This window comes from Halichoerus grypus, chromosome 13 (genome assembly GCF_964656455.1).
Source record: "Halichoerus grypus chromosome 13, mHalGry1.hap1.1, whole genome shotgun sequence".
Taxonomy (NCBI): Eukaryota; Metazoa; Chordata; class Mammalia; order Carnivora; family Phocidae; genus Halichoerus; species Halichoerus grypus.
In genome coordinates this window covers 42,981,780-43,009,219 of record NC_135724.1, presented here as the reverse complement: position 1 = coordinate 43,009,219, position 27,440 = coordinate 42,981,780, and the positions used below count along the sequence as shown (strand labels likewise).

General features: G+C 35.6%; 1 protein-coding gene across 3 annotated transcripts in view; it reads right to left on the bottom strand.

The window, feature by feature from the left end:
- CDH2 (cadherin 2) overlaps window positions 1-27,440 on the bottom strand; it is a 208,529-nt gene that overhangs the window by 53,456 nt on the left and 127,633 nt on the right. For all 3 annotated transcript variants that reach the window (XM_036072062.2, XM_036072064.2, XM_036072061.2), the window contains exons 3-5: window positions 6,888-7,114; window positions 5,053-5,199; window positions 3,152-3,307 (exon numbers count right to left, since the gene is read on the bottom strand). In XM_036072062.2, coding sequence (XP_035927955.1) covers window positions 3,152-3,307; window positions 5,053-5,199; window positions 6,888-7,114 — 530 coding nt within the window. The remainder of the gene's footprint in view (window positions 1-3,151; window positions 3,308-5,052; window positions 5,200-6,887; window positions 7,115-27,440) is intronic.

Genomic DNA, 27,440 nt, shown 5'->3' with positions numbered 1-27,440 from the left:
TTTTTATTTTTTATGAGTATCGTTCTTTTCTGTGCTGGCAGTAAGAATCTGCAGAGCAAGAGTTGACCCCAAAACTGATCTGAGGTTTTAACCACAGGAGTTCAGATAATGAAACTTCATACAGGAAGAATTATTTAGAATTTTTGTATTGATATTATTTATATTCATAAATCCAAGACTAGTCTAATTAGAGACTGGTCTCTCGTGTGCTATCTTTATCAAGTTTCCCTATTAATGAGCTTTTGTCTTTATGAAAGGTTTGGAAGTTTTACTTATATCTTTATGGTTTAGAACAATATAAAAAGCACTAGCATTACATGTTCCTGAAAGATTAAAAAAAACCTGGTTGATGAACTGGTTGATGAAACAATCAAGTCCTTTGGAAGAAGGGAATGCTGAGTAGTACTCAAGTAGTACTCAGAGTTTAAAAAAATTTTTTTTTAATTTTTACACCCAACGTGGGGCTCAAACTCATGACCCCAAAATCAAGAGTCAGATGCTCTACAGACTGATCCAGCCAGGCGCCACCCTCCCTTTTTAAAGAATAACCCTCATTTTATTTTTTTAAGCTCTGCATCCAATATGGGGCTTGAACTCACGACCACGAGATCAAGAGTCTCATGTTCTACCCACTGAGCCAGCCAGGCACCCTTGAAAAAGTTTTAAAAATTTCTCATATGCTTATTCGTCTGTTTAGATCTATAGGAATCTTGCTCTACCACATATCAATATTTTAACAATTTTCAAAACTTCAATAATTTAAAAAGTTTTTACAAGTGCAAAAATTCAACAAATATGTTATTGTTCAGTGTAAGAGTCTAAAAACAAACACATGCATATGTGGAATAAAAAGTTTTGAATGACTAAATATCGATGATAAACCGCTGGGAATACTAATTCAATACATGGGACAACTGGCTATCTGCAAAGGAAAAACAAAGTGGATCTATATACCTCTCTCCTTTTAGTAAAATAAACTGCACAGAGGTTAAAAATATAGATGCAAAAATAAATAAATAAATACAACAGATAAAATTGGGGAGATTAGAATCTTGGAGTAGAGAAGGCTTTTATAACCATCTCTAAAACAAGACTTTATGATAAAATTGAAAAACACAACTAATTTTACAATGCAAGAACTATAGTAGGGTAAAAATTATTAACAAAGTTTAAAAACAAACGAAAAGGAAAACATATGACAAATTAAACATTAACATCCCTAATAGATAAGAGCTTCTTAACACTAAGAATAAAAAGTAAACAAGCCAAAAGAAAATTCAACAGAGAGGGGCGCCTGGGTGGCTCAGTTGGTTAAGTGTTCCACTCTTGATTTCAGTTCAGGTCATGATCTCAGGGTCATAAGACTGAACCCCATGTTGGGCTCCACACTGGACATGGAGCCTGCTTGGGATTCTCTCTCTCCCTCTCCCTCTGCCCCTCCCCCCCACCTCTAAAAAAACAAAATTCAACAGAGAACAGGAATAGGAAATTCACTCTGATTAGATATTCAATGTAGGCAACTTAAAGCATTAAGATAATTTCTTTGCAAATGATAGTTTGATAAGTAAGAGAATAGAGTGGAGAAAGTATATCTCCTACACAGTGGGCAGGTAGTGCAACATAATGCAACCATTCTAGAGAACTTCACTATATTTATTAAAATAATTCCAATTTTAGGAATTTATTCCAAGGATATAATGGGCAAATGTACAAAAAAATGTTCCCTGCCACATTATTTATAGCTGCAAAATAAAATAAAAAAACTAAGTTACCCAAATGTCTACCCATAAGTAATTAGTTAAAATTACATTACATTCATTCAACAAAATAATTTGAAGCAATTGAAAATGATGCTATAAGTAAATAATTATTTACTGACATGGAAATATGCTAAATCTTGTGATTGCAAAAGTGACAAAAGCTGGTTTCAGAGAATGATGCCAATTTCAAAGAAATACATTTATGAATCTAGGCAAAGAGAAACATCCTACAGCATATCACCAAAGTGTTCCAAAAAAAAAAAAAAGAAACAAACAAACAGGTTGGTTTTACGTACTGAGATTACAAATCATTTTTACTTTCTTATTAGTATTGCATTATTTGAAAGTTTTTATAATGCGCATATATTCTGTCTAAAAAAATGATAATTTCATTGCAAGTTTTAGTTATTCATGCAGACACTGGAGAAGTAATAAAGACCAACTTAGGTTTCTATATTAAACTCATGAAAAAATTGTTGAAATCTTGTTCCAGGAAATGTGTAAGCATGGCTAAAAAAAAAAAGAAAAATGCTTCTTGGAATTTGATTAATATTAGGCAATTCTTGAGCTTTAAAACACTCACTACAATTAGTATTTTTAAATTGGAAAAATCAGTTTCAAATATATATGTATATTTAAAAATATGAACATATAAATTATATACATAAAGTTGTGATAACTCACCAAGAAAACAGATAAAACAGAAAAATAAAGAGCATAAAAATGAACATAAGAAATATAATAAGATACTATATCTAAGAAAATATTGCTCAGATTGGCAGATTGATGAAACCAAGTGTTGGCTGGGTTATGAGAGAAAGGGAAATCTCAATTTCTGGTTGGAAGCATCAAAATGGCACATCTTTCTGGAAGGAATACAGCCAACAAATAACAAAATTAAAATGTACTACCCATTTTCTAAGACTATTTCATGGTAACAATCAGACCAAGAAGAATAGATAAAGATGACGAACACAGATGTCTATCGAAATCGTAAGAAACTGTCATTAAAATTATAGCCTACACATTTAATGGAATACTATGCAGTCATTAAAAGTGTTGTGATCTCTATAATTTACAGGCAACAATTTTGACCTCCTTCATGTAAATTTGTTCCTGTAAGTCCTTAGCCACACCAACAGTAAAGGGTAAGGAGATTTCTGGCAATTTCACTTTCTTCTTTGGCACTGTTTGTTTTTTACCCTAAGCATTCATCAATCCTATAAAAACAATGAAATCATTACAACAAATTGAAAAGGCTACAAAGCTCACTTCTGGTATTAAACCTGTCAGTATCAAAGCTCTAAGACCAATGTTAAGAGGCAAACGTTAAGCTCTACACAGTTAGAAGAGTATTAATACATCAGGTTATCAGCGGGCTGAAATCTTACATGAAACCGGGCTATCAGCTCACGATCCAGAGGCTTGGTCACTGACAGCTGACCTGAGATGGGGTTGATAATGAAGATACCGGTTGGAGGCTGATCAGCTCCTGGCCCCGTTACGCTATACCGTAGTGAAAGGTTTTTATCTCTATCCGACCTGATCTGAGGATCGAGAAGACAATCATATTAAATGAGAGACTAAACGAGCTCTTTATCAGGACAGGACATGCCACACCTCATGCCCTTTTTCAGTTACAAACTTAACAGCGTCTCTTCCCAGAAAACAAGTCCTTTTTCTCATCCTAGCTTCTCGGTGATAAGCTTCAAAAAGAGATGTCACCTATCACCGGAAAGACTGGGGCCAGTATTAACCTCTAAAAGAACACTCTCTAGGAGCAGTGCCAAAAAGTCAAATTTAAGGAGTGTCAGTTTTTTAAACTGCATCAAATTGTATCCAGGGAGATTATAGGTTATAATATTTAACATAAGAACAGGTGTCCAATTTAACTGAAATAAACTTGTTTACCTTTTTGTATCAGTTAGGAGAAGACATAACTGTTTAGGCCACAGTGTGAAACAACCTTACATGGGAACTCTAATATTATGGGTGAGCTTGGAAGTCAGATTTCTGCACTTGCATTATAGGGACATTATTCACTGCAATTCCAAAGCTTTCCGTGTCATTTTAAGGTGGCACCTATTACTCCAAATTCTTTATTAATAACAAAACATACAAGAGATCATTTTACAATACATTTTTATGCTCTCAAAAACTCAACCCACTATAGGCTCACTGCCTTTTCCTCCAAATCTAATAATTCCCCAGAAAAATAAGTTTATAGGTGAGCTGACATAGGAAAAGGCTATAGAAAGGGAGGAAGAAGAACAGCTCAGAGAAAGCGCCCATTGGCAATACCTTCGCAGGTGATAATAACAGATCTTTATGTAGCAGGTAAATATACTTAACCCAGTAACAGAATCTAGTTTATTATTTTTCTTGTTAAGGCAAAATTCTCTTTTTACTCATTGTCCATTAAAGTAGGAAAAAAAAAGCCTTTATTTGGGGGTTATGTTGTTCATTGTTAAATTGAATTATAATGTGCATTAAAATAAAATACGCAATACAAAAAAATGACTTATTAAAAAATACAGCTTTCAGTAAGTATGTATTGGAATGCTAAATTAATCATGCACACAAACATCTACATTCAAATAAATAAATACACAATAACTTTGTCTTTTTTCCTTTTGTAATAAACAATGGGTTGCTAATTTTACTAAACATACACAACTACCTGTGATTTTTTTTCTCCACATCTGATGGTATACATTTGGAGTAACTGAAAAAAATTTACTTCTCAGATTTATAAAAGCCTATGGCTTTGCACAGCCCCAGGGATTCTGTTAATGGTATCAGAGGTCACTTCCTTTTTTCTTTAAAAAACTCTCAAATGCACTTGGTGCTGGCCTTTTTAGCAATGATTGCCCCTTTATTTCTTCTTTGGCTCAAAAGCTATCTGTAGAGGGCAAAGATCATCATGGAGAGCATAGCTGTCAGACAGGGAAGTGAAGGGGTGTGTGTGTGTGTGTGTGTGTATGTGTGTTGTGAGAAAGGGTATGGTCTGGGTGTGGATGCATGTTGGAGTTAGGGCTTACGTATTCACACACTCAACAGACTGCATCGTCCGTGGTGTAGGGGACCCACAGAGAGCTCTACTTACACATAATCTGAGATAATAATTTTTTTAAAAAAGAGGCTCTATACAACACTATAGACATTTCATCTATGCAAAAAAATATATTTTTAATACATGTTGTAAAGTCTATCTTGTGATAAAATAGACAAAAGCGTTTCTAACATACACTTGACACATGCCATGGAGACAATTAAAATTGTGCCAGCCTACCCTGACAAGCTCTTGAGGAAAAGGTCCCCTGGAGTTTTCTGGCAAGTTGATTGGAGGGATAACCCAGTCTCTCTTCTGCCTTTGTAGGTGGCCATTGTGCTTAGTCACTTGTCTTGGGAATACTATTTCTTCAATTTGTTGTGATTCCTTTGCATTAAAATACAAGACATTGCTGAGTACTAGGAAAAACATTTTCTGAAAGACAGCAATATCAATGGATACCTGACAGTGTAGGGTTCACTGTTCTGAACAAGAAAATACACCTGGAGGCCCTCTCCTCATCCCTCTATTAAAATAATAGAAAACACCATAAAATTTGGGGGTTACACTGATCATTGAAGAATTGAATTCCAAACAATTTATTATGTGGCACATCTGTGTAAACTATTTGCAGTTTCTATAACCATCTTAGGTAGGAGTTAATATTGAGCAAAATTTAATGGTGTCCTTTTATACATCTCTCATTAGTTTAAACCACAGTTCAGGTAATGTGCTACTGTACATTAAATTTAGATCTTGATGTGCTAAAATATAATTTGAATTCCAAGAGAAGTTTAATACATACTGCTAAGGCATGTCTCAAATATTTATGACCCTATTAAATCCCACAGAATTAATGCTGTAATTATTCTAAACCTATGTCAGCCATGATGGATGCTGTAGATGACCCACTTTGCACATTGGGTATTAATCTCTGCTGGATGTCAACATTTTCTTCTGTTTCTCCTTATATCTGTAGACATTTTAGCCATTAGCCCTTGCTGCTTCCATGCAAATATCCAAGCTAGTTTGCTGGAACACAGCGAATCATCAACAACAAAAGCATCTTTTCACTCAATTAGTTACCAGTTTCTCCCTCTGTAGTCCCCAAATGACATGATTTCCCTTAACAGTTAATAGATTAATAAATTACATTTCACATAATAAAAGTCTAACACTGGGACAAGAGAAAAATGATATCTTTTCCACGAATACACTTACTCATATTTGATTATGGGTGTGTATGTCACACTTAAAATTAAATAGCAGAAGTGAACGTGTGTATTCTTATCTCCCACAGTACAATAAGTCTACAAAATGTAATACTTATACTTCATGAAATTATGGACTTCAAAATAGATGATTTTGGTGTCTCCTCATATTTTTTTCGAATTAACACGAATTAGAATATTCAGAAACTAAGTTATCATAACTTTACTGAAGAAGTTATTGTATCTTATTAAAAATTCCTAGTATAGTGATTTATACAAAGTAAGTGCTCAGTAAATGTTTGCTGAATTTAATCAAACTGTACGTTGTTGGAAGTCTATCTACTTCTTTTATTCTGGTTCATAGCAGCTTCCACCAGAGGGAGTATATCATTCCTTAAAGTTAGGTCAGTAGTATAAATAATTCATACTCCCCAATTTGATTATTAAGGGACAAGACAAAAACCCAATACTCCTAGCTAGAAATGCTTTCCTATTGCTACTGTGTATCTGTACTTCCCATTTAATAGACTTTACTAGTGACATCTTGCAAAGAATTATTTTCGGGTTATATTTAACAGCTGGTAAAGCTGCAAAGAAACTTAAAACAAACAACTACTTCTAATTTAAATTAAGTTACAAATCTCAAAGTATAAACAACCGTTTCAAACGCAATTTCAGATACCTTAAATATATATTTAGTCTAAGTTAAGATTAAAAAAAAACAACAAAATAATATTGAAGTGGTTAAAGATGATAAAAATTCAAATACTGGCCAATGTGACGTAAAGCAAAGCATCTATTTAGTTCCAACTGTATAAATCTCATTTTCAAACATAACTCCAAAGCCATGTTTGGATACTCTACCTTCACTGAATCCTCAGGTAAGGCAGGCTTGAGGCTCAATTTTACTGCTACTTGCCACTTTTCCTGGGTCTCCTTATCTTGGGCGTATATCAGGAACTTGGCATGCTCAGAGGAGAGGGGAAAGCTTCTCACAGCATACACCATACCGTCTTCATCCACCTTAAAATCTGCTGGCTCACTGCTTTCATACTGGACTTTCCTTTTTCCATTGCAGTTGCTGAACTTCACTGTAAGAGATAACAAACCTACAAGTCACATGATAATACAAACGCAGAAATGTATAAGTCCGGGTCCCGCTTAGGTTAAAGGGTAAAACGCGGTACGCATAAAACACAGAAGTTTCAGTTTTACATTATTAAAGGAATTCTCATACTAAAGATACCAGATTATGATTCTGAGTTGGTCCCCAGAATCTCCTTGTTCCAAAGCCTTTCCCCTCCCTCCACATTCCCCTGCATCTTGGAGCCCTTGGCTACACCTGTTTTTTCCGCCATGCTCTCCCTCTCTCCCTGATATTATCTGCCACTCCTTAACAAACTCCCACTCATCCTTTCCATCCCAGCTCCAGAGTCACTGAAGGTGGAACCATCCCTAGTTCTCGGTCTTCATGTAGCAATCTGAACTCTACCACAGTTTTATAGCCATTCCTGACATTCACGGTGAGAGGTACTATCAGGGCCAATTTTCTTAGTTATCTTGAATACTTTGCACATTTCCTGGCACACAGTCTTAACTTATAATTTTTGAATAAATTCTTCAAGGAAGAAAGCAATAACTTTTATTAATGTTGAATGTCCACCATGCTCTAGAATTACAAGACCGTAGTAGTAATTAAAACGGGAATAATTTGCAATTTCTAATCCTCATGGTGCTTATAATAGTTCTATGAAGCAGTAACAATTTATAAATTTTCAGACATAAAAATAAAACATATCTCAAAATATAGTATCTTATCTTTATGTAACATGTAATGACTTAAAATTGAAAAAAAATCAATGCTTTCTTAAAAGCAACATCAACCCGATGGACTCTGAAAAACAAACTGAGGGTTCTAGAGGTGGAGGGGTGTGGGAGGATGGGTTAGCCTGGTGATGGGTATTAAAGAGGGCACGTTCTGCATGGAGCACTGGGTGTTATATACAAACAATGAATCATGGAACACTACATCAAAAACTAATTATGTAATGTATGGTGATTAACATAATAAAAAAGTGCAAAAAAAGAGCAACATCAATCAGCTTATGTCTCATTGGATAACAACACAAAAGTTAAACCACATGCTTATAAATGTAGGACTAAACATAGTCAAGCCAAAGTAAAATTATAAAATAATAAAAATATTCTCTAAGGAAGATGATTTCCTTTGAAATCCTCTATCATCCTTTATGAGGAAAATTTCCCTGGGAATAGCATAAAGGGAGCAAAGAAAAAACAATGTTTTAAATTTCTGTAAACATGTGATGTTATGTCCCTACCACAATTTGTACATAGGATATATTCTGGAAAGCAATTAATAGGTACACATTACAAAATATAATCATATACTACTTTTTGCATTTTTCAAATATCTAAGTAAATTTTTTCAAACTCCCACTCCACATATGGATTGATGAGTTCTTTTGTTTTCATTAATATAAATTCACTGAGATGTGCACAAGATCACAGCCAAATAACATGCAAGCTTATTTCCCTTAGTAACCATAAAATCCTTGATAACAATAATAAAATACTTTAACTACTGAATATATTATTTCCCACATAGTCCCACATATATCATCCTTCATTTTTCAAACATCTAAAAATGAAAATAAAAGTTGTATCTCATGGGGCGCCTGGGTGGCTCAGTCGTTAAGCGTCTGCCTTCAGCTCAGGTCATGATCCCAGGGTCCTGGGATCGAGCCCCGCATCGGGCTCCCTGCTTGGCGGGAAGCTTGTTTCTCCCTCTCCCACTCCCCCTGCTTGTGTTCCCTCTCTCGCTGTGTCTCTGTCAAATAAATAAAATCTTTAAAAAAAAAATAAATAAATAAAGTTTGAAAAAAAATGTTATAACTCACACTAAATTATGTTAAACCAGAATATTTGTCTTCAGAGTAGAAGTATCCCAAAAGATACTTATTTACCCCATCTTACTTGCCATGCTATTTAAAAGTGAAAAATAGGTAATCTGTTCTACAGAACAATGCCATCTACTGCTAATCTTTTATTAAAGACAAAATGAAAAGTAAAATTGATTTGGGGGAACCCTGCTGAGAAAGCAAAATTCAAGACTTATCAAAATCTTTGTATAAAAACACCTTTTTATATCAAAAAAGGTATTTGTGAACTTAAAAACATAATGTAGATCAGACCTTTGCACTTTTTTGTTCCTTTTTACCACTCTAGCATGGACCCTCGTCAATTTACACCTGGATTGTTGCATCTGCCTCTTATAGGTCTTCTCCCTGCTCCAGGTCATTGAGCATCTACTCCTAGACTAAACCTCTGTTGCTCAGTCAGGTCTCCTCCATGCTTACTATCAATAATATTATATACCCTCTTTCATCTGGTGTACAATGCTCTTTTTGCTCTTGGTCACTTGATCTCTTTGGTAATTTTTGTACATCATCTTCTAAAACATATTCAACCCAATTGGATTTCTCAGTCATTCCCCCATCTCACTGCAGCCCAAACCCCATGCTCACCACTTTTTCTGGAAAGCTCCTCCACCCCCATTCTCCATGCCACAGCTCCAGAGCCAGGCCATCATTTGGGCATAGGGTCCACCTAGATGATCTTTAGAATATGGCAGCCAGTGCCCTCATTTGGGAAGGCTTCAAATTTTTTATTTTAATTTAATTTTAACTCTTATTTGTTTTTACATTTCCTGTCCATGGAAGCACATATTAGCACTTTATTTTTATTAGGATGATTATAAGAATAATGTCTACTTATTAATGGTTTCATGTGACTAAATCTTCTCTCTGTAAGTAGACTGTAAACTCATTTTGGCTTCCTGACAGTGAGTCTTGGTTATTCTGTTTCCTAGGACACCTAAAAGTGACAGACCCAGTATAAATGCTTATTAAATTTTCACAGACTAATTATATGGTGAATACCTTACAACTTTTCAAAAAACTTGAAAATAGGCAGGAAACAGAGAAGTATGTCCAGCCTGCTGCAGCAATAACGTTCAGCAACCACCACAACAAAAAATCTTTAAGTAATTTGACTTTGTATTCGGTTGTTGGGAGCAAAAGAAAATAAATTAATAGTTGTTGCATGCCCGGCATTGAACAAGTTACTGAAGATTAGCCTTAGCAATAACCTCCTGAAGTGGGAATCATTATTTCTGTTCTACAAATGGGGAAAGAAAATTCAGAGAGTCATCCGTACCCATGGCTTGACTTTAGGGATTCTCCTACCAAAGCAAAAAAGAATCCAACTAAACTCGTGACTCGTAAGTTCCCGAAACCTAAACCTTTAGTAAACAGAATAAAGACAAAGGGGTTCGATAAATGCTCGTGAAGAGAATAATGCCACATTTAGATCTCCAAAAGTACCAGAGTAAAGAGTATTATTAAAAAGAAGTCCTTAAGTTAGAGTGTACCCTAAATGTCCCCTAAAGGGGAGTAGCTGGGCCCTTGGAAGTGGGGTGCAGAGGGGCGGCCAGCAGAAGGGGAAATTCACGCTCACTCTCCCAGTGCCTGAGGATTCTGTTAATTTGGTACTCAGCTACCTACTTGGATTCAGGTGTCAGAATGATGCAGGGAAGGGAAAGAAGAAGGCCTTTAAAGAAAAATGCATTTGCAAAGAAGGAAAAAAAAATATGCCTTTTCCTATAAAGGGTCTCGGAACATCCTATGAATGAGAAGTGGTTGACCTCAGGGAAAATTCTCTGCAGGAAATTGCATAAAGGTCAGTTCGTTCTTTCTTTCTTTCTTTCTTCCTTCCTTCCTCCTTCCTTCCTTCTTCCTTCCTTCTTTCCTTCCTTCCTTCTTTCTTTCTTTTTTTCTTTCCTTTCTTTCTTTCTTTTTCTTTCTTTCTTTCTTTCTTTTTCTTTCTTTCTTTCTTTCTTTTCTTCTTTCTTTCTTTGTCTTTCTTTCTTTCCTTCTTTCCTTCCTTCCTTCCTTCCTTCCTTCCTCAGGGAGTCTGACACTGGGGAAAACTGCAGGAAATTGCATAAAGGTCAGTTCTTTCTTTCTTTCTTTCCTTCCTCACTTCCTTTCTTCTTTCTTTCTTTCTTTCCTTCCTCCCTTCCTTTCTTCTTTCTTTTTTCTTTCTCTTTCTTTCTTTCTTTTTCTTTCTTTCCTTCCTTTCTTTTTCTTTCTTTCTTTCTTTCTTTCTTTCTTTCTTTCTTTCTTTCTTTCTTTCTTTTCTTTCTTTCTTTCTTTCTTTCTTTCTTTCTTTCTTTCTTTCTTTCTTCTTTCGTTTTTTGATTCAATAAATGTTTACTGGACACCTGGTAGGTACCAAGCACTCAGCTGGGAATGATCTGTGAGTTTTTTTTTTTTTTTTAATTTTATTATGTTATGTTAATCCCCATACATTACATCACTAGTTTTTGATGCAGTGTTCCATGATTCATTGCGTATAACACCCAGTGCTCCCTGCAGAACGTGCCTTCTTTAATACCCATCACCAGGCTAACCCATCCTCCCATCCCCCTCAGTTCTTTAAAGTAATTAGTTTTCTATCACCCCTGCTCCTCACCTATAACTACTATGAATTGGTTTAACATATCTATTATTAAATTCTTCTGGGTTTGTTAAACAAATGTTAATTTGCATTTGCTCAAATACTAAAATAAGCAATATACTGGGGGAGGATTCAGGTTTAAAGAAGTGTTTTTCATTACGTAATTCCCTTTGTACAGTCAACCATTAGGGTCAACACCTTAACTGAGAAAATCCTCCTCAGTGAAAGCTTCGTCCTGACTTCATCCTGTGGTTGGGAGTTAATGCGTGTCGAGTGCCTGCTTCACGGTGACATGCTTCATCAATGATAACTACATTTTACTGTTTTCAAGTCACACAAATTAAAAGGCTTACTAATTTCAATGGGTGTTACAAACTGAATTGTGCTCCTCAAAATTCCTATGCTGAAACACTAACTCCCAATACTTTTGAATATGACTGTAATTGGACATGCTGGTCTTTAAAGTGGTAATTAAGATTTACAAAGCTCATATGGGTAGGCCCTCAACCAATAGGACGGGAGTCCTTATAAGGAGAGGAAATTTGGGCATAGATGTGCATAAACACAGATGAAAGACCCTGTGAGGACACAGCAAGGAGGAGGCCATCTGCAAGCAGAGAAAGGTCTCGAGAGAAGCCAAACCTGCTGTCACCTTGGTCTTGGACTTACACACTTCAGAACTGGAAGAAAATCATTTGTTGTTTAGACCACCTAGTTTGTGGTATGACACAGTGGGGAATGCGTGGATTCCACTTATTAACCACTGGTCAGTGTTTTTGTCTATTATTTTGTTTCACTTATGACTTAGATGCAGCTAAGAATATTTTCTCAAATTTGACAAAATTCTCTTCTTGAAACAACCACTCAAACTTATTCAAGAGGATTTTTTTTTTTTTTTACAGAAACATAGACGTTTATGAAAAAAAATAGTGGGACATGGCTATGTTACAGAATCTCAGTTACACCACTAATTTAATTTATAAATTAAATTTACATAACATTTCAAAGGAGTTTTCAGGAGGACTATGACAAAGTATGTATACAAAAAAACTGGTTAAATATAAAAAGGAGAGTGGGTAGAAGCCATTTGGAAAGAAGAAAGAGATATCCAAGGGACATAGCTTAATTATTAAAATTAGATTTAAAATTTAACTTTCAAGATGAGGAAAATAAGGCAATGATCATAGACATGTTTCTGTTGTTAGAAGAAATACATGGTTCACTGGAACCAAGCTGTTCCTGTTATTAAAACATTTTCCTAATAAATGGTAGGTAAAGAACTCTGAGTAACATAATGCATACAATTTTCAACTTTTATCTTCCAAAACATGAAACAGTTTAATCGTTTTTTTAATATATGTTTTTTTAAGAAAAGATGATAAATTTATTTTGAATTAAAATGCATCCTTAGCCATGAAACTATTCTATATGATAGTGTAATGGTAGATACATGGCCTTCTGCATCTGTCAAAACTGAAGGAACAGCACAACACAGAGAGTAAGTCCTAATGTAAACTACGGATTTTATTTACTCATAATGTATCATTATTGGTTGCAACAAATGTGCCACACTAATGCAAGACGTTAATAATAGGAAAAATTTCCTTATTGGTGAGGATCTAACCTGCTATATTATTAGATATTTGAAAGGGATAATTGTCAAAATCCTCAGTCTCTCATAAACATGAGTTCCAGTGAACTGCCTCAAAGTGGTATTACTTGGAGCTATATAACTGAATCAATAACTTGACATTATATACATCAGGGATGGAGATATTCAGTCGGTGTTTCACAAAAGTCATAATTTCTTATTAGACACGTGTAATAAAGCAGAAATTCTATTATTTTAAAAATAATCAAGGAACTTGAATTATTTTTTCTGACAGAATGATCTTCCTTACATTAAAACATTAATTTTGCTTAAATACTCAAATAACTCAAAGTAGGAACTCCAGAATTTCGTAACACAGGAGAAGGAAATAAATTTCCTTAGACAACTAAAAAAACAGGCTTAATCCATGGGATTATTCAAATTTAAAACAACTCTATACACAATTAAATATCTGTGGCTGAAAACATTACTATATTAAACAAGAAATTTATTATTAGAGCTATTGCATAGTTTTCCTACATAATATGTAGTTATTATGTTCTAGCCTACATAAAACTTTGTTAACATGGTTAATACAAAATTAAACATCAGGGAAATAATTATTTTAAAGTACTTTTTGACTCTTAAAGCAATACCTCAAATTAATGTTAACCATAAAGCTATAATATCTTTATAAAATATTAACAGCAAACCGCAGATCTTATATATTAAATGCATTACCACTTAATAGCACTGCATAAACCATATGAATGAAAATGTGCAAAATACATATGGCTTATAATTTTTGCTCAAGTAAAACATCACACCATATTAAGAATACAGTGATAAGAGAACACTGCAAAATATTTTTGAGCCTAAATATGCCTTTAACTTACTGTTTTTTTCCACATTAATTGCTGTTTTTGAAGGCATGTTGGGACAACAGAAATATTTTACAGTGCTAAGAGAAGCTCTCCTTCCAAAGGCAAAGAGCAATATTAATTAATGAACTTGACATCTAAATGAAGAAGTGAGAGCGGGGAAGGTTGAGAGGAGTCTCAACAGTAGGGATTTCACCGGGTTTTTACTTGTAGATTCCAATGGAGAATGGTTACCAAGAGGCGAGTTCACTTACAGATCTGAAAAATCTGTTTAGATATTCTTTTGCCACACCAGGCCCTTACTGAGTTTCAATCCGGAGAACGACTCTTCCTGAAACACTTTAGTAGCCATTTCAGAGTGTACCAACCCTTTCCACACCTGTACAGTGGGATCCGCTAGAGGTAGTGCGGGAATGTCCATTTGGACCCTCATGGAGAAAATCATTACATTTTCTTTATAATATAGATAATTATAAGAAAAATGAAATACAGAATTTTAATTATACATATTGACTATTAGATATACATAAAACTTACAAAATCCTTTAAAATTCTTTAATGCTTAAAATCTGAGATTGTTTTCGTGAAATACCTTTTTTTACAATAAGTTTTATGACTTGGATATCAAATTCTTGATAATTACCATCAATGAAAGCTTTACTCACAAAAGTTAGTGGTAGCAAATAACAGCAAAGAATTCACCCCTTTTTCTCCAACTGGCAGAAAGTTCTTTCTTGGCATGAACCATGAGGAATACATTTATTACATTTCATGGTCTTTCCTTTTCTTGCACTGACAAATATAACAAAGACATTCCTGTGGAAATGCAAAAGCTTTTCAAATTTTTTCATATTAAGTATTTTAAAATAATGATATAACTTGACTTCAAGAATACACAGGTGTTGCTTTGTCTTAAATAATTTTTCTCTATCATTTAAAAATATAACACCAACTAAATATCACAAATGAATCATTTTAATCCTTTTCCCAGAGTTGAATTTTTGCTTCAAATCCATAAACCCTGTGACCGTGTGTAGTATTTTTTACACGGCTTTTGCAGTTTTCAATTAAGTTCATTCAGGTGCTCCAAAATGTCAGTTAAGTAAGCTATTTTTTCAAGTGAATAACTCTCCTTCAACAAATCTACAGTGAACAACATTCGAACACACAGTCATTTTTCTATTAGTTAATAAACTCCTGAAAAAAAAGTGTCCTTTGGACAGCTTGTGCACTTTGGTATGTATCAGCAAATATGGTATTCCCTTACCTTTGCACAAAGCCAGAGCCATTTATTTTCATAATATCAATTTATGTGGATTTAAGATTTATGAGCAATCTTTTATGTACAAGAGCTTTTTACATGAGTAAAACTAACAGAATCATGAGGTTCTCAGATTAAACTCTTGGTTTTTATATCTTCATGCCATTTATAGCCTTTATAACCTTAATGTCATTAGGGCCAGGGAATCAGCCTCATGCAATATTTGCTTACCATCCTATTGTAAAATATTCACTGGTCTCCTTGAATATATAATTTACAGAAGTTTGTTTTGCTTTTTTTTTTCCAGAAGAGAATAATGCTTTTCGAAGATTCTAACCACTGTTATTAACTAATATATTTATTAGTTCCTTAAAGTCATCAACGTGCAACTATGACCTTTTTGATTTAATAATCTTTTCGATTAGTGTTGTCACTACGATGTGTGACATCCCATCACTACCTCTCCTGAGTGTATTATTCAAAAGTGGCTCATTTTCTATTTCTCCTGCCGTTGATGATGGATATATAGGCTGGTAAAACAAGGAATTCTGCATTTGGCTTAAAGCATTAAATTGGAAATGCTATAAATGACGTTAAGAGCTTGATCATACAGTGCTGTACGCAGTCTCATAAAGAAATGTTCTTACTTCCTGTTTAAGAAAGTGCAAAATTCCTGCTGCCTAAAATGGCTGGTTGGGGATACAGTGACCACAAAGTCTGTCCTGCATGTGGCTTCAATTGATCACTTTGCATTAAGTAAAATGGTTAGACCCAGTGTGAGAATAATGATAAGAACACATGAATTCCAATCTGAGGGAATCATTATTATATTATCTAATTAATATCTTAAACATTTGAGTGCGTTATTTTGACTCTGAAGTCTTTCCAGCTTTCATCCCAAATTATCCATTGGGTTGGAAAAGAAAAGATATGTAAAAATGACATCTAAAAACAGACTCTGGCATGTAGAGCTTTAGAAATCTATTTGTAAAACAATATATAATATACATGTAACATATATAAATAATGTACTATATAAATAATATTATGTAAATATATGAAATAAGATATATAAATAAGTATATAATATACATTATGTATATAAGGTCTTCTGCATTTTTAAAATACTTTAAAATAAAGACAGGAAGGATGGCCAGGTGGTTCAGTCGGTTAAGGATCTGCCTTCAGCTCAGGTCATGATCCCGGGGTCCTGGGATCAAGCCTCCCGTTGGGCTCTCTGCTCAGCCGGGAGTCTGCTTCTCCCTCCTCCTCTGCCCCTCCCCACCCCACTCCTGCTCTCTCTCTCACAAATAAATAAAATCTTAAAAAAAATAATAAAGGGGTGCCTGGATGGCTCAGTCATTCATTAAGTGTCTGCCTTCGGCTCAGGTCACGATCCCAGGGTCCTGGGATTGAGCCCTGCGGTGGGCTCCCTGCTCCGCAGGAAGCCTGCTTCTCCCTTTCTCACTCCCCCTGCTTGTGTTCCCTCTCTCGCTGTGTCTCTCTCTGTCAAATAAATAAATAAAATCTTTAAAAAAAAAATAAAGACATGAAAAACTTAAAAAATTAAACATCCTGTAATCTAAATTAGAATATGGAATATTCACTTTCACTTCATTTAAAAAGTATAAAAAATGTACAAAAGTATACTCAGAATTCTGGATAATCAAAAAATATTTTGAAAACAATCAATTTCTGGAAACTACAGTCCTCTTTAACAATTTAGTAAATTTTACATCCAGAAAAAAAAAAAAACTAATTTAATTCTAAGGGATTTGTTTCTAAAAACCTATGTAAATTTAACACAACACATACACATTAATTCTAAAAATTGCATAAAAATTTTTGATTTCCATCAAAATAAGACTTTGACTAACTGTTAACCTTAAAATCCAATAGGAAGAAAGGAAAAATAGCAAAAGAAGAAAGAGACAAAAAGAAAAAGAGGGAGAGGAGAGGAAATAAACCATTGAGAAAATTAATAAAATTAATGATTCCCTGGCTCCTGACAAAAACATAAAAAAGTTAAAATTTATAGATACTTTCTACTTTAGAATCAAACGGAAAACTATGAGCAAAAATATAAGCAAATGAAATGGAAAAGACAACTAAATGAATGCTTGCATAAAATCTTCACTGAGGATAAACATGTAGATACAAAAGTAATGACCAGATAACCAGATTCGGTGGGAAAGGGGACATTTTGGTGCCAGTTCCACTGGCGAGTTCTTGGTCAATGAGAAGATCTGGGGAGTTGCCATGTGTGGACGTGAGTCTACAGAAGTCTTCCTCAGCCAAATAGAAAATAATAAAAGTAATAAGAACTGTCAGCAAGTTTTTAGAGAAAGCCTTAAAGGAGCTTTCAAATCTAATGTTAACTGTTGTGAGTTAACTTACTGTTTTATTATAAAAATGCTTTCACATCTTTTTTAACATTATAAAAAAGGTTCAACCATGCATATCTGCAGCACACTGTACCCTATTCTTGGCATTCTGGTTGGGAAACACTGATTTATTGTGCCATACTTCTAAAATATAAGGCTGCAGTAGGCATTACTAATGGAGTCAGCAATATTTTCAGTTTTTCTCCCCTTCATGGACATTCAGAGAGATGACACTGTTCATCTCTCTTGACCTTAGGTCGGACCATGGGACTTGCTTTGGCCAATGAAATCTGGGGATTGAAGTGACATACATCACTTCTCAGCAGAAGCATTTAAAAGCTGATACCCTCGGGCGCCTGGGTGGCTCAGTCGGTTAAGCGACTGCCTTCGGCTCAGGTCATGATCCTGGAGTCCCGGGATCGAGTCCCGCATCGGGCTCCCTGCTCGGCAGGGAGTCTGCTTCTCCCTCTGACCCTCCCCCCTCTCATGCTCTCTGTCTCTCATTCTCTCTCTCTCAAATAAATAAATAAATCTTTAAAAAAATAAATAAATAAATAAAAGCTGATACCCTCTTTCCCAACAGTGGCAATGATTAAAGAAGGTGTTAAACGTGGATAGTACAAGACCAAAACCCCCAGCATGAGTGAGCCACTCTACAGGGAGCTTCTCTGGCGGGGGGGTGTCAAACCTGTTCCAAAATGGACTTCCCGTGAAAGAGAAATGGCTGTTTTTCGAGTTAGGCACAGAGGGCTGGAGGTAAGTGTTAGCGCAGTGTATCGCAGCCACCATGATAAAGCCTCACCTGCAGTGACCTGAAACCCTCTCAGTGCCGTAGAACTAGCCTGAAGTGTCTATAAAATAAAGTCAATTGGAATCAAACTTACTGTAGATTAAAACAAAAATATTTCTTATTCCTAAAACTCTTGGTATTTCCCTACCAAAAGAGAAAGGTTTTATTATCATGTTCTCTAAAATGTTGTGAAATCTCTTAGAGAAGCTGTTATTTCATTTCCTTTCCAGGTAAAGTCATGTAATATTAACTAACATCTGTATACAGGTTGCACACAAATAAAGGAACAGAGCTATGATATTCCTCTTTGATATGAAATTGAAAAAAATCAAAACAAACAGCGGGAACGATAGAGAAGAATGATTATGACATTAAAAATAGGAAATCTGGATTTTCAGCAGTCCGATAATGATATGTATGTAATTTTATATATTAAACTATTGGAAAAGCAGTAAGATTATTGCATTTTCCCTTGTATGCATTTTAATAACTCAAAAAATTTATAGCTGTTCTTCACATCATTGATATTCTTCCTCCAGGCATTTCTATGCATGAAATTCAATGAAAACCTCCTTTTTTTTCCTGACAGACTCCACCTAAAATATATAAAATTATCAGTGCTCAGGCAGAATGATTCTCATTTTTTCCACAGAATGTGCCCATTAACAAATTACATTGAAATATCACTACCTCTAATTAAATTACTCTGAGAAAGCACAGGTTGTGTAGAAGCTCCTTTTCCCAACTATCTGATTATTAGTCTCTGAAATCTGATGCAATTTAGTTCTTCTAAATTTAGTTATTAGGCTACTTATGTCAACAAAGAAGGAATCCTAATTCCTAATTTTTGTGACGGGTTTCTGTTAATTTTTAAAGAAAATAGAGCTTCATCGTAAATTTTACTGAACACAGAAGTTCTTGCTAATTGGGAGTTTTCAAAAGCACCACTGAAAAAGGAAAAAGCAGAACTAAACTAATCGCATATCTAAATCAACTTCGACAAAGCGGCCTCCAAATGTGCCACAGAAACCAGAAAGAGTGAATGTTTCCCCAGAATGCCTGGCTTGCTAAGGCAGGGAACAAAAGGATGTTATATGTTTTATGAAACCTGAATAAAAGAAAGCGGTACATAGAACATAATGTTCATTAACCAAATTAGCCCTACTGGTATTACATAATATCACATTAACTGAAATTAAAATCCATTGAACTGTTGCACTATTAAATCCAAAACCAGTTGCTGATAGTAAAGTTATAAAACAAACAGGGTAAGATTTTATCCTAAGCATGTAAAACAATTTAAGAAATACTTATTCCTTTACTGGCTATTAAGAGAAAAAGATCATGGTCACATATGAAGAAATAACAATGTATTTAAAATAGTTTTTTTTTTTAAGATTTTGTTCAATTATCTGAGAGAGAGAGAAGAGGGTGTGAGAATGAGCACTGGAGAGGAGGCAGAGGGAGGAGAGGCAGACTCCCCCGCTGAGCAGGGAGTCCCACTCAGGAGTTTGAACTCATGACCTGAACTAAAGGCAGACGCTTACTCACTGAACCACCCAGGCACCCCTAAAATAGCTCTTGAAAATATACCATAATGAGGGGCGCCTGGGTGGCTCAGTTAATCGTCTGCCTTCAGCTCAGGTCATGATCCCAGGGTCCTGGGATCGAGCCCTACATCGGGCTCCCTGCTCCATGGGAAGCCTGTTCTCCCTCTCCCACTCCCCCTGCTTGTGTTCCCTCTCTTGCTGTGTCTCTCTGTGCCAAAAAAATAAATAAAATGTTAGAAAAAAATACCATAATGATACATAACGCATAGTTTAAAAGCTGAATTCCCAATTATTACTGCCAATCCACTCAAAAGATGTATCAGCTCCCCAGCCACTACAAAGAACTGTATAAATAGTAAAGTTGGACTTTCTACAGAACGCAAACTATACAAATATAACAAAAGCATACCAAAATCCACACGATGTTACACATGTTATTTCTAAAGGCTGCTTATATTTTATGAACTAGCAACATGATGTGAATTAAGTATTTAAAAATGCAGGATTCCATAAAAATTTCATCAGTTACTATTTTTTTCATAAATCCAGTAAAGCTATCAGAAACAATTACATAAAATCCCTAAGTTGGCAATAAAATTTAAGTGGAAAAACAATTAACAAATTCTAATACAAATTCAATTAATGTGTTTCTGCTTGGGAAACATCACCATATAACCTGGAAAAACACATGGTCTCCCAGGGGCACCTGAGTGGCTCAGTTGGTTGGGCATCCAGCTCTTGATTTCAGCTCAGGTCATGATCTCAGGGTTGTGGGATCAAGCCCCGCATCAGGCTCCACACTCAGCACTGAGTCTGCTTGTCCCTCTCCCTTTGCTCCTCCCCACAACCTGTGCACGCTCTCTCTCAAATAAATAAATAAAATCTTAAAAAACAAAACAAAATAAAAACAAAGCAAAACAAAAAACATGGTCTTCCAGTCTATCCTATTATTATTGTCTCAGTAACCCACTGTCTAACTTTTTAAAGAATTACTGTATAAACCCTAGAAAGCTGTTCCAGGAACATGAAAGTATACTTTCAACAACCTATATAGACAGCATTTCTTAGATCCAGTTCAGCTCACTCTGGTCTGTCACAGAGAATCACAAGGAAAACAAAGGCAAGTAATCTATGACATGTAATTTAAAAAATAGGCTATGATTTTTAATGCATTAATGTAACAGTAATAAAGGACTATTTGAAGATTAAGATTTTACACAAATGTATAAATACTTTAGTTGAGTAATACCCATTTTAAATGCCAATTACTTGTATTTAGAAATATACTTTATGCTTATTACATTTTTATTAATGTGTCCTGAACTGTGATCATTTCTAACTGCTATCACAGGCTTAAAACAAACCAACCAACAAACAAAAATAAAACAAAAAATACTCTTCAAAAGTGTTCCCTCCCTCTATCACAGCTGAAATGAACATCTACCTCTGTGAACACACCAACTCAGCAGTCTGACTAGCTGGGCAAAAATCTGCTTCAAATGACATTAATAAGCCTCATCCTCATTAATGGGTTGACATTTCCTCTCGGAGAAATGATTACGTTTCTATTTCACCATTCTCATTAATTATATCAAACTGAATGGGATTAATGGTCATATACTGTAACTTTATGGCCTTCTCTTGCATACTCCACACTGTGTAACTTTATCTAGAAACATCACAGGTGCATGAGTGTTCTGTCTAGGAGCAATTATCTCACCAACCCCTCCCCAAATGCCCCTATAGCACTCATGGACCAACTCTTAGGTATACTTACAAAGTGTCAAGATATCTTTAAAATTTTATGGAGATAAAAGATTTTGCACATTTAATTTACCCCATGAAAATACGTGCGCATGTATTAAAGTATTTTCATTACATTAACCATGATGATGTCAAGACAAATATCCTGTGCTCTTATTATTTGCTTCCAACTTTACCATTTGCCAATCTGTATGTATTAGCTACAATAAACTGAGTTAGGCTAAAACAATATCCTTATCCTGTCCTGATAAGCAGATGCAATAAGCAGACTAGTCTGAATTATGTTTTTTGCCTAAAAGCCCCAGCAATACTAATGCTTTGGGATAATATATTAAAACCCTATTTTAAAAAACTATCTTAGATACCTGACTTCAGGAAGCATGAAAATGAAGTAAAACATTAGATGTAAATAAATGGGACAATGACAGAAAAACACACACCTAACAGTAATAATGAAAGACATATTACATGTGAATTTTTCATTAAAAAAAAACTCTCGCTTTTTTTAAGGAGGGATATAAAAACCAAGAACAGACAGAAATGCAAGGTGTGAAGGAGACTCCAGATAGCATGGTGCGGCAGTGGGTGCATGTTTTTGGTGTACTACCTTTGACTCAAATACACAGCCATCATAATAAAATATAAAGAGTTGAAACAAAATGAGATAAAATCCAGGCAGGCTCAAAAACAAGATGAATGTCGCACTAGACCGGAAATGAACTTAATGTGAATTGTCACCTGGGTAGGAGGCAAGCGGGGTCAACTGAAATGCAGCTTCTCTGGGGTAAAGGCACTTGAATGTGAGGGGGACATCAGAACCTAATGCACCAAATGAAATTAACTTCATGGACCGTTCTGATTTTCCAGATCCCACTTCCCATTCCTTCTCCTTCTCTGGAAGATGTCTCAAGGGGATCAGGCGAGGACCTTCATGTCTCTACATTCTCACCCTAGGTGATTTCAACTCACCCCAAGGTTTTAAAAACCACCTGTATAAAAATGAATACTGAATATGTATCTATAAACTTTGTTCTCCTGAGATCTAAACTCCTCCATCCAACTTGCCATGTCCAGTTGGATATGTAAAAGGCAACTCAAACTAAGCAGGTGCCAAACCCAACTCTTGATTCCCTCCTGCCCCCAATAAAGAAGCATGGTAAACAGTGTCACCCTACACCCAAATAAATGCTCAGACTACAAGTCTAGCTGTTGAGTTTGACCCGTGTTTTATTCCAAATGGATCAATTTGAAGATCCTGTCAGCTCTATTTTCAAAATATATCCCCAGCACGGCTCCAAGGCTACCGTCTTACCATCAGCCATTATCGGGGCTGATTCATGACTAGTCTATCTGTCTATCCCCAGCCTCTAACTGGTCTATCACTTCCACTCTTCATAATACCTATAGTGGCCTTTTAAAAATATAAGTTAGATCATACTCAAAGGCTTCCTATCACACAGAGAATAAATTCCTTAACAAAAGCCCTTGGCCTGCAACCTCATCTTCCTTTCCTCTTCTCCTCACTCACAGGACCCCCAGTCTGGCGATTCCTCCAACAAGCCTCAAGTCCTTGTTTGTATATTTGAAATATCACACAATGCAGGAGAGAGAGAAGAAAAAATAAAACAGGAAAGGAGCAAGAAAATTTGGAAAAACCAACTGTCCAGGTAAAAGATTGTTAGGTTTATTTTGGTCTTTTTATAGACTTTATTATTAAAGTTACCTTCTTTAATTTTTCCAACTTTCTTCCTTTTTTTTTCTTTCCCTGTCACTGGTACCAACGAATGATTCGAGTTGACTTTTTTCAGTCAAACCAATTAATGATTAAAAGGCACCTGAGACCCTTTTTCATCCATTAGCTGGTTTGACTAGAGATAAGGGATATGAATCACTGAATGCATAGGGAGGGGTGTGGCATATTATGCATTTTAGCAAGAGCTAAGCAAATAGAGAGGCAGCAAACAAAAGTGTTTTGATGTCTGTAATCTAGTAAGCGGTCTGGCCACCAGAACATGCCGCCATGGATGAGACGCTACCGACCCTGTGTTCTACTGCACCACATAGCCTCGAAAACAACACTGGAATTTGAAAATGTGCAGGAGGAATGAAGGAATTCCAACTAGCTCTTCAGTAGTAAGGACAAGGTCAAGGATAACAAGGGTGTAGTGTTGAGCCAGTGTTCATTCATATGTATATTAGGTCCTCTCAAAACTGGGGACTGGGAAGAGTGAACATAAACTTGTGGCCTCAGCATCTCAACCCCAATTATAATGCTGCTTCAATGAGAATGTGTACAGCATGACTCTCAATATATGGAAATAAAAGCAAAGGTGGATATTGCGCCCACCTCCTCAGATCCAACAGCACAGGGTAATAATATCACATTCACTTGTTTTGTATGTATGTGTGAATCCATCTATCTCTCTACATATAAAAGTGAAGTGCTTAGCACTATACTCTGAACAGAGTACGAAGTCAGCTATGACTCTCATTACTGCTCTTTCTAAGTCAGGAATTCAGAGTTCAGAATATTTGTGATCTAATACGTCATTTGGATAGCACCCCTAATGATCCAAATACTTTCATGTCTTTTTTTTTCCTTTTCCTATTTGTACCATAGTTTCTCACTTTCACACGTAGGGAAACAAAAGGCTACAGAGTTTAAGTGACCTGGTCACATTGAAAGTGATGACACAGCTGCCTGAAATTCTTGGGGGCAGTCTGCGAAGAACCCACTACAGTTCAGGACCAAGGGAAATTTCCAGTTCTTGTTGAATTGCCTGCACTGAATGAAAATTAGCCAAATGATTCCCAGTCTACCATCCATAGTGAATATAGAGATAGATATGGCAAGGTCCCTGATCTCTAGGAGTTTACATTTAGGAGGAAATACCTTTAATAACTAACAGTAAAGTATAGAACATGGGGCGCCTGGGTGGCTCAGTCGTAAAGCGTCTGCCTTTGGCTCAGGTCATGGTCCCAGGGTCCTGGGATCGAGTTCTGCATCGGGCTCCCTGCTCAGTAGGGAGCCTGCTTCTCCCTCTCCCACTCCCCCTGCTTGTGTTCCCTCTCTCACTGTGTCTCTCTCTGTCAAACAAATAAATAAAATCTTAAAAAAAAAAACAATATAGAACAAGGTGGGCTAAGCCAAAGTTCTTGACAATTATGTTTGAGAGGAGGAAGAGAATCACTGAACACAGAATGCAAATGGCAGCAGGCTTTTGATCTGAACATAGAAGGAAACACAGGATTCCAACAGGCTGTGCAGGGACAGGGGAATAGTGGTGGCTTCTGCATGAATGGGGCTTGGATCTCCAGCAGTGACAGCCCCTTTCACAGAAGCATCAGTGTTTATGTTAAGAGCCGCGCCTGGATCATAATTGTTCCTCACTCAATGCCTTTGTTAAGGATGAGTATTTGTAAAGGATTTTTTTCCTAGGGCAAATTTGTTTGGCAAGGTGTTTGTACAACATATTATCTTTGTGGAGTAGGAATATTTATGGACTCAAGTCTCTTACTGCAGTCTTCAGGTAGACTGAAATCCATTAGGTTGAAAGAAGAAAAGTCAACATAGGCACAAGCTAAAGATCAAATTACTGACGCACATGAGTTGGTTTACAGAATTTAGGGACCGTGTGTGTGTGTGTGTGTGTGTGTGTGTGTGTGTAACATGCATATCTGATAATAAGATTAAGCGTTAAAATTTAAATGTCATTGTAGTTTAACATTTTCCCTTTTCCTGAGCCACGGGCTAGATCTATTAATATGAGGAAGACCATTAGTGGTACTTTTAAAACACAGGAATTATTAAAGAATACACAATATAATATGCAAGATGTGATTATAAAGAAATGGGATTAATTCCACAAGTCACACAGAAAAATCAGATTCATTACATAACAAGCACGCCTTGTATAAATTAGAGTCCAACCAACGGGGCACTAAATATGCACTTTAATTTAGAGTACAATACAGAAGTAACTTTACGATCTAATGAGATGAATTATTAATGAAGCTAAAAGATACTAAAAAAATTCTGCTTGTATAAAGGCCAGCTCTAATCTCATGTATTTTTATAAGTAATCTTCAATAAAACATTATCATTTTATACTCAACTGAACCATATCCTCAACTAGACTGACACAGTGTACTCTCCTCTGAATAGAAGAAATCACATTGATAATGAGATTTTTATCATTTTGTTCTTATTTGGTGCCAAAAAAATAAATAAATAAAAAGAGCAGTGGACTACAGCCAGTAAACTGAGTTCTGGTTGCGGTTCTACTAATACCAGATAATTCTCTAAAAACAGTTTTGCATTTTCATTTCGGCTGTAATGGGAGGGAGTTTCACTCGGTCATTACTAATATCTTTTTACAGCACTAAAAATATGCAGACACATAGCTTAAAATTGAGGATCATAACAAGTGCCAGAGTGATTATCACCACTGAAGGTTGTACTCAAGTTATTTTGGTTTGTTTTTGTTTTTCTTGTCGTTTGAGCAGGTTTTCGCTAAAATACAATGGCTTCTCTGGGGCAAAAAGCACAGGAGAACTCACCCAGGAATACGTTTTTTTTAATGTGTTTTTTCTCTAGTTTTTAAAAAGTTCTAAATCCCACAGCAAAGTTACAGGCCAGATATCACATCCCATGTAATTACAGATGAAAGAGACAGCAACAGGACCCGTGAGAAAACTCACTGCAGTTATTCAGCGGGCACTCTTCAACAGGTGAACAAGTTACAATTAATGACTTGTAATTTATGATCTAGGTGTTTTTTCTTTCGTGAAACTTTGTATGCCATCACAAAAAACAAAAGAAGCTCCAGTTGTTCTGTTTGAAACAGAGCTCTTTCTGGAATAGATTCGTCACCTTCCTTACATGAAACCAATCTCAGTCACTGCATGCAGCACAAAGTGTCACAATGAGTATAAATCTTGGTGATCAAAAGATACTCCCAGTATTTCAAGTTACAAATTCTGTGGCTCACTCCCTTTAAATAATGAATGTCAACGAGGAAGGGTAAAACTCAAACTTCCTTAGAACAGTTCTTTAGAACTATTTAGGAATAAGCACAAAACTCTTGTAACTCTGGGAAATAAAAATACGCATTTGAGACAACTGAGGACACCATCCATGCTGTCTCCTAAATTTCCAGGCTTGATGGGATTAAATGCATTTCAGGAAAGACTCCCTGAAGACCTACAAAGTTCCTTGGGAGATACATGGCCAGAAAACCATCATGACTGTTTCAGGCTTAATTAATAACAGGGGAAAAAAAAAAAAAAAAAGTACAACAGAAAAGGTGCTCCTTTAACTTTTATATGTCGTATTTACTTTTAAAAGTGTCTAATAAAATAAGCTCAGTAGTTGTTACAAGAGAGGCATCCTCTGTTGGGTTCTTATCATAACGGCTACACATAGACATTCCACTGCAAGTTTGGGTTTCTAATGAGTAGCATTCTGTTTCTCGGGTTCAAAGTCATTTTCTTTAAACAGCCTATTTTATATGCACACAGACCTTTTGATAATTCTTTAATGGATTACAGTGTAGACTTTAAAACAAGCAACTTTGTTGAATACCTTATTGTTTTTCTAGGCGGTTTCAAATCCCTTGATGTTTGGCAAATTTTTACAAAATTAATGAGGTTAACCTT